The following is an 8,784-nucleotide window of genomic DNA, read 5'->3' as shown; positions in this document are numbered from 1 at the left end:
TTTATAAGTCGAAGTATGTCATGTAGGATTTAAGAACTTCAAGGTATTTTTACTCCAATGTAGACTAAACTTACTTGTTCTTGTTTTATTTCAATCTCTCATATGCCTTGTGAGATATATATATATATTGTACAGGGGTTACTTCACAATCCTTTTCTACTTGCTTCCTTTTACTTTTTGTCGTTTCAAAAATTACTAACTAAAACACGTTCTACTGGGACAATGATTCTCCAGCAATGAATCCATGTCATTGAACTACAATGGTGAAAAAAAATTAGAACACGTTCTTACCATGTAAAGCACATTGAAGAACATTTTTTTGGATTGACTTTTTTCACTTTTCCAAATTGGCCGTTCCTTAATTGTCAATTTTATCTTAAAAGTACCTACCATTTAAACAAAATTAATTTTTTTGTATAAAACAAAACGCTGGCACATTCCCTTAACTCAGCGGAAGTTAACTCGCGCTCGACATTAAGTGTAGAGGAAGTGGGTTGATAATCAGTGCAACATAACGAAAATTGCTCTTCTCCTTTTCAAAATTGCTCATTCCCTTAACTCAGCGGAAGTTAACTTACGCTCGACATTTTTCAGCGGTATTTAACTTACGCTGAAACTTTTTAGATCGGTTCAGTGTCTTTTTAAGTCGGATCAACCGATTGTAAAAATGACAGCGTGAGTTAACTACGGCTAAAAAATACCAAGCGTGAGTTAACTTCCGCTGGATAAAGAGAATAAGCAATTTTGAAAAGGAGAAGTGCAATTTTCCAACATAACTACTAAAGCCCAAAATCAGCATAAGACCCATAGCTAAAGTCCGAAATTCAAATTCACGTGAAGAGCGCGTAATTTCAATTTTGAATTTATATAAATAAATAAATAAATAATAATTCTCACTCGGAGTGAGTGTTAATATTAAAGATGGATATGTCTTTTCTGTCGCAGCAAGATTCTCTCTATTCTCTGACTCCATTTTCAAATTTCAATTTCTTTATAGTATTTCATTCATCATTCTTATCATAAATCAAATTTGAAATGGTAACACAAATACAAATTTAGCAATAACAATGAAGACCAACAACAAGCTGAGTAGTAATTTCGAGATGAAGCAAAGAGTACACAATGCATTAAACAAAGTTGGAGATCGAGACACACACGATATCGGAACCAAAGAACTCGAAACAATTCTCCACTCATTAACTCCACATTCCATCTCCTCATTCCTCTCTTGCATTCTCGACATTCACTCCGAACTAAAACCTTCCATTAGAAAACAATCTCTCAAACTCATCGCGACATTAGCCACTGTTTATGAATCTCTTATACTCCCACATCTCACCAAAATTGTTGCTGCGGTTGTTAAATGTTTTAGGGATCCAGATTCTTCTGTTAGAGAAGGTTGTATTGAAATGTTCGCGGTTTTAGCTTTGAAATTAGCGAATCAAGGTAATGAAGATAAGGTGTTTGTGTTATTGTCTAGTCCTATTTTCGATGCTCTTGTTGGTGAACAGAATAAGCATGTTCAATCTGCTTCAGCGTTTTGTCTTGCTGGTATTGTACAAAACACGCGGAATCCTCCTGTTTCGGTTTTGTATGGTATGTTGATTAGGATTCTTAAGTTGCTTAAGAATCCACATTTTATGGCGAAACCTGCGTTGATTGAGTTGAATAGGTGTATTATTCAGGCTGGTGGAGCTTCGACGCAGAGTGTTCTTTTGACGGCTGTTGGTAGTATTAGAGAGGGTTTGAAAGATACGGATTGGAAAACACGTAAAGCGGCTTCTGTTGCGTTGGGACAAATTGCTTTGGCTCGTGCTTCGTTCTTGTCATCTTTAAGGGTTTCTTGTATTCATTCTCTTGATTCCTCGAGGTTTGACAAGGTGATTTCTCACTCTCGGTTTTTTACATAGTTAGTATTACATTTCTCAATTTTCATGTTTTCCGTTAACTAAATTATAAGTGTATATATTAATAATCGATTATAGGTGAAACCAGTGAGGGATGCGGTTTTACAAGCTCTTAAATATTGGAAAATGCTTCCGGGTCATTATACTACCGAGCCTTCAGAAACTGGATCCTCCTTCAAAGGTTTACCTTTGCTCTTTCTCCCTCTTTTTGAATTTTGATATCAATATTGCTATTGGTTGGAATAAGGATATATATAAAGACATTTGGTAGTATTATAAGTCCCAATTAGATAGTGTTCTTGTTTATATTCATCTTAATTAACGTTGAATGCATGACTATAAAATACTAACATGCTAATATCATCATCTGTTTGTACGAAACTTTCTGATTGTGATTGCTAATCTTATACATTGGCATGCTTTTAAGCTCTTCTTAACTTATGCTTTCTACAGAAAATATCTGCGGAGGTGACTCTGTGGATCTCAGTAGTACTACTACTACCACCGAGTCCAGACATAGAGATGTTAGGCTCCAAAAACTTAATATGAAATCAACTACGGGAAGGATTCCTTTGTCTGTAAGAAAAGCATGTCAAAATGATGTTGGACATCTTCGTCATCCCAAAAGAGATGATTGGCACGTTGAAGTTGCAGTCCCCAGAACACATTCTGTAGTGGAATTCCATAATGAAGAGTTTGAGAGTAGTTCTGTCACCAAGCCGCTACAAACAATGAGTCTTGATGTTACAAGCATGCAGGATGTGGGTTATGAATATGGGCCTATGGATGACAAGCAGGAGTGTTCTTCTGTTTCTAACTATGAAACGAAGTTTTTAACTTCCCATGACTGCTTTGTAAACAATGGACTACCGAAGCCAAATGTGAGAAGCAAACCGTTAGAGGAAGTAATAAGTTGTAATGAACAAATGTACTCCATAAAGATGCAGGATCCTAAAAGTTCTGATTCGACAGTCACCGAGTCAAGTCCCCAAATTACACATCAATGTTGTGTACAAAGGGCAAATGAAATGACTTGTATTCGGAATCAACTTTCAGATATTGAAATCAAACAGGAAAACATGATGCATCAGTTACAGGTATTAATATTCTATATACTAACATATATACATGTCTATTTGTAAGTTTTTGAGTCTTGCTGCTGCTAGATACTTTCCGATATACAGTAGCTCATTTATTCAACATTATCTTCCTTGTTTACTTTCCACTACATGATAACGCTTCAAGTGCTTTCAGTAAGAGCTGTAAGTTTTGTATGATTTTTTCATTCAACTATCACGTACTAATAACAAAATCAATAGTGTAGTGAACATTCATGTAGTTTATCACAATAAAAATATGAATATTGTAACTTTTGGCTCACGTGTGCTCACACATATTTGAAGTAATGTCCGAAATGGTTCTTGTTACACCACACGGTATGTGGTATATATTTTACTTAGCACACTTCAAATCTTTTTCAGATTTTTACAACTGGCATAATGGACGCCCTTTCTACAATCCAATCAAGAATGGTAGGCTTGGAGAATGTAATTGATAGATTATCTCAAGAATCTTTAAAAGGAGGAAGACATTCCTTTTCAGAAAACTCCAAATTTGTGAGGCAGAGCCAAAATGTCGCTTCTCCCAGGATCTCCGTATGCACTCCAAAGCCATCTTCAGAAACTAGTACTAAGCAATCAGGCTTGTTTTCGGTGAAAAGTAGTGAAAGTTTGGAAAAAAGATCATTTTCAAGGAGCCAACCGAGGATTCATGCTGGAGATAGTGTGGATATGTGTAAAAGTTACAAGGTCAAGACTGCCCCAAAAGTCAGAGAGGATAATTTGAACTGCTTAGGGGAGGATAGACAAAGCACGAGTTCTGCTCAAGTGAGAAAGAATGGTAGTATCTTTTCCTCTGCTGCCAGAACCAATGCTAGAAATGGTTGTCCTCCCGAGAGTAACACAAACTACTGGAAATGTGTGAATCGTCTTGTATGTGAAGGAGATCTAAACTCTGCATATATGGAAGCTTTGTGTTCCGGTGACGAACTTATTCTCGTTGAGCTTCTGAATAAAACCGGTCCAGTTATAGAAAGTTTATCCATGAAAACTGTCAATGTTCTTCTTAGCACTTTAGCACCGTATCTTCTGGAAGGAAAAATTTTCAATACCATAATCCCATGGCTGCAGCAGGCAAGTTCACTTACTCATAACAATATTTTATTATAATATTAAAATTTACAGTGATTTGTAAAAGAATTGAAAAATAACTAATTAAGGAAATAGTAAAACATTTTTGTTGCATCTTCGTGGCATACCTTAAATGGTATTCAAAGCATTTTAAACTAGAAGTGTGAATCATGAATGAAATGAAGATGCTAATTTTTATTTTCTTCTGATGGCTATTTGTATCTTCCATGCCATGTGAAAAATACAATGTGCAGAAACTTAACCAGTGCAGCCAAACAGGCCTGGGTTATTAAATTGTTTAACGATCATTGATAATGCAAATGTAGGATATTTTGTAGTTAATCGCTTTTACCGAATAACCTGGGAAGTATATCAGTTATTTATGTTAGTCTTTCTTGTTTTAGGTTGTTGAAATGAGCACCGTCCACGGACCAAATTGCATTGCTCTTTCAATTGAAGTCGAAGAGCAGCTTTTATATGCAATTCAAGAGGTTGTGAACTTGAATATTTTCAGCCATGCAGAAAAGAGGCGTGCAGCTGAATTAGCAATAAAATTACATCATATCTGGAGTAAGATTAGTGAAAGTTAATAATGTATTTATGGCATAAAATTAATGTATCTAAGACATTTTCTGTGGGGGAACAGATCTTGTTCCTGGTTGAACTCCAAAAGCCAGTTTGTTCTATGTATTTTGTGAGTAACTGAACATCATGTTTGGTGAATTTTTTTTGAGGGAAATGTTTTTAATTGCTAGCAAACTCATTAGGAATCTTGTTCATTACATCATTAAAGTTGTTAGATACATTGATTGTTGTTCACCACGAAAAAGACTTTTTGATGCCCTGAGGCTGAAGTAGTATCTCTAATTGAAGCTACGGTGCTAAAGGGTGTGTAACCATTCACGTGTGTTAGCTTAAGCCCTGATTTTAATGTCAATACTCCGACCTTAAGTTTGTGCCAACACGATTTTTCCCTTAAAAGATGCCTGACAGCACATGTGCACAAATTTAGTTTGTGTGTTGACTTATGTTACAAACATCAATTATTTTTGTTCAATATTACCAATTTCATATTGATTTAATTTTTTTTTTAAATAAAAGACTTTAATCCTTTAGTTCAATCAAGTGAGCTACCTATCCCAGGGTGAGGTGCAGCACAAAGATTTCTCAGAAGTTAATTTAATTTTTTTTTTAAATAAAAGACTTTAATCCTTTAGTTCAATCAAGTGAGCTACCTATCCCAGGGTGAGGTGCAGCACAAAGATTTCTCAGGAGGTCACCATCCTAATACTACTTTTCCCAAACACATTTAATTGTAGAGTTTTGATGAAATCCCGTGTATTAGTGTTGATATGATTGTTTATTTAAAGAATAGGGTGTGAAAATTAAAAAGTAATAATGTCCCCGATGAAAACATTTTTTATCACTCAAATGTTAGGAATTTGGATAACTTTTTAAATAATCTCTTTCGGCTTAACCAAATGTTAAATTTTGAATCCAATAGTGTGAATACAACATTGTTAAATTTTGAGGGATCATAGTTTAACCATTCATTGTAATCATATTTCACTTGATCAAATTAGTCTGCATAGTTACGCGCAGAATCTACCTTATAATACTTGATCGAAGAACATTTTTTTTTACCCAGTTTGATTTAAAAATTGATAATGGTAGTGGACAAAACATGTTCCAAGGGATTGGATTAAAACAATAATTTTTGTCCTTAACTAAAACATGAGACAACTCTTTTTTGTTCAATGCAAAAACTATCATTTTTTTTTAATTTTTGTATATTCCAACATGAAATGAAAAACTTTACTCCCATTGATCTTAAATAACATCTGACTTTTATTAAAGACCAGAGGGAGTAGCTCTCTATCTCTAAAGTACAATTTTGTACTGTTCTGTATTTTGAAATACCTATTGTTTTGTGAACTACCCCAAGAGTGATAGTAGTTTAAATTCAAGCTTTATTTTCATATAACCCAAAAATATATTTAAAAAAACTCGAAGTGATCTAAGAATGAATGATAAGAAGAAGAAAGAGAGGAATGATGAGCAGAGAGAGTAAAGCAGAAGAATCAAACGTCAACAATTTGTTCTCTTGTTCATCAGCGATCCGAATTTTACCATGGGCTCGGGCTTTCAAATTTTTCTTCATTCATTCCGCCCAAATAAATAACTAATTTTCTTGATCAGTTACGATTTTCATTACGATTTATATACATACTTATCTCTCTAGGGCTTGTTGCATTACGATTTTCATTCATAATCCTTGCTTTTCTTTTCTTCACTCTCAAGGTATGTATTATATATTTTCATTCTTCTTCTTTTTCTTTCTTTTTCAATTTTAGTTCATTCACTATTTTATATTTATATATGTCTCTTCTTGCCTTTCAATCTCTTCTGTGATTATCATGCCACTTTCTTTCTTTGGGGGTAGTTAGGGTTTATTATACGTACGAACCCACCTTTTCAATCCACTATTTTCTGTTCTTCTCTCATATGGAGGAGATAATAACATAACTATGATAACATAACATGCATTGTATTGTATTTCAGAAACATTTGTTTGTTAGTTCATTGCCTAACATCAATAACCAAACTGTGTCTTATTATTAATATACATCATCTGCAGTCAAATTCAATTTCTCTTTCTATTGCTTTGCCAGTTGAATCTCTCCACAATCTTCCACATCTCACAACCGCAGATGCTTCCTTTCAAGGTCAATAAAAGATATTGGCCCAAAACTCGACCTGGGCCAAAACCGCAAGTCGAGGCAAAAAAAATTTCCCTGCAAATGTTAACAATGCTTTTGATTCATATTTTAGTTTCTTTCTCTATATATTTGACTGAGTTCTTTAATGTTAATCTCTAAACCAGGAGAAGAAAATCCGCAGGGAATCATATGAGACTATACTTGCTGGAATTCGAAAAGACAGGAATAAAGCCAAGTCTGACTTTGATTTAAAAGTCGATGTAAGCTTTTAGTGATGCTTTTGATTCAAGTTTCACAATTTTAGTTTCTTTGTTTATTTTTGAATTCTTTAATACTAGTTAATCTCTAATCCAAGCAGAGGGCATTGCTGAAGATAGTGATGCATGCCATGGATGAACTTAATAAGGAGGAAGCTGCTGAAGCTCGAAAGCAGAAAGCTGAGGACAAAAAGAAGAGAGCTGAAGACAGAAAGCAGAAAGCTGAAGAAAGAAAGAAGAAAGATGAAGATCGAAAGCAGAAAGCTGCAGACCGAAAGAGGAAAGCTGAAGACCGAAGGCAAAAAGCTGCTGATGAGAGAAGGAAGAAAGCAAAGATAACTGAAGTTCGAAAGCAACCACCTAGGACCGCTAAAGTTCAAAAGCAGTTGGAGGCTTAAGATGAAGAACATCCAAAATGTATATGTTAGACCTCCTATAAAGAATATTAGTAAGGCGGATAAATAAAGCATGCTAAATGCTGTAACTAAAATTAGGCAGTTTTGTGTAGTGTAGGAATGCGTAACTGAACTATGTTCTGTTTTATCCTGAACTTGTGAGTGTTAGACACTTGGGAGGCAGAGAACCAAGCTCTTCAATCTTGGTCTATCTGTCTCTGGTTATTCTGTACTATTTCCTATTTTTGAATCATTCACCAGAATTATTGCCATCAATAAAGTACTTGTATTGTGCAATCTGTTTTTTTCTGTTCAGTGCCGGATTCTATCAGTATCATGCTTGCATCTAGCAAGGGTTCTGGACTGTTATTTTGACCACAATTTATAGATGAATGAATTGTTAGATGGTTGTAATTGGTGAAAGTTCTAGTCTAGCAAGTCCTTCGCTCAATTACCGTCTATTATTATAACCCTTGGATGTAATGTAAAATTACTGGAAATGTGTTAATTTTCTTGTATGCTAAGGGGTCTAAACTCAGAAGAATATATGGAAGCTTTGTGTTCTGGCGATGAATATGTTCTTGTTGAGCTTAATTCTGAATAAAATTGGCCTAGTTAGCAGCATATCTTCTTAAAGGAAGATTTTTTAATACCACGATCCCATATCTGCAGCAGGCATTGCAAGTCCACTTACTCTACCAATTTTATTTTACAGTGATGTGTGTGTATAAAAATTGGAAAATGATTAAAAAAATGGTAAAACACAAAAAAGTTTTGTCTTTATGGCATATCTTAAATGTAATAATTCATAGCTTTTTAAACTAGATGTGCAGAATCATGAAATGAAGATACTAAAATTTTTCTCATTCTTGAGTGGAAGTTTTACAACTGCTACATATTTCAATGGACTTCTGATGGTTATTTGTTCTTCCATGCCATGTATAAAATGCCGTATGTTGAAACTTGAGCGGCCATAACAGATTTCAATGGTCTTCCATGCTACAATTATGTATATGTTATACTTATACCAAATAAGCCTGGTTTGGTTGAGCATCTGCAACACAATTATCGCATCCAAATGCAAATACTGCCACAGTTTTGAGAAGTTTTAAAACTTAAATTCTGTGTTAACTTGAATTCTGGCCGCGATTTTCATTGTTTAGCTGCATAACCAAACAAGTGCTTATATTGCGAAACTTATGAAGTATATCTGTTCATTAACGTTAGTGTGTTTGGATGAGGTAATTTGGAAATTTTAAAGAAATTAAAATTCTAGGCAATTTACCTCACAGTATTTGAATTCCCTCATAACATTA

General features: G+C 34.5%; 2 protein-coding genes across 2 annotated transcripts; both read left to right on the top strand.

The window, feature by feature from the left end:
- The first annotated feature begins 895 nt into the window (after positions 1 to 895).
- Positions 896 to 4,819, top strand: LOC146918722 (ARM repeat superfamily protein). Its single transcript, XM_085720347.1, has 5 exons — positions 896 to 1,880; positions 1,986 to 2,088; positions 2,361 to 3,004; positions 3,389 to 4,099; positions 4,501 to 4,819. The coding sequence occupies exons 1-5, from the start codon at positions 1,068 to 1,070 to the stop codon at positions 4,684 to 4,686; spliced, it is 2,457 nt and encodes an 818-aa protein (XP_085576473.1). The 5' UTR covers positions 896 to 1,067; the 3' UTR covers positions 4,687 to 4,819.
- Positions 4,820 to 6,316: 1,497 nt separating this feature from the next.
- Positions 6,317 to 7,765, top strand: LOC146918721 (uncharacterized). The gene is made up of 3 exons (XM_085717473.1): positions 6,317 to 6,876; positions 6,981 to 7,076; positions 7,175 to 7,765. Exons 1-3 carry the CDS (start codon positions 6,808 to 6,810, stop codon positions 7,469 to 7,471), a joined length of 462 nt encoding a protein of 153 aa, XP_085573599.1. The 5' UTR covers positions 6,317 to 6,807; the 3' UTR covers positions 7,472 to 7,765.
- Positions 7,766 to 8,784: the final 1,019 nt, after the last annotated feature.

The sequence above is a fragment of the Medicago sativa genome, chromosome 6, assembly GCF_051527215.1.
Source record: "Medicago sativa cultivar Bolivia chromosome 6, Bolivia_mono, whole genome shotgun sequence".
Taxonomy (NCBI): Eukaryota; Viridiplantae; Streptophyta; class Magnoliopsida; order Fabales; family Fabaceae; genus Medicago; species Medicago sativa.
Note: the sequence above shows the minus strand (reverse complement) of the source record. Positions and strands in the feature narration are given on the sequence as shown.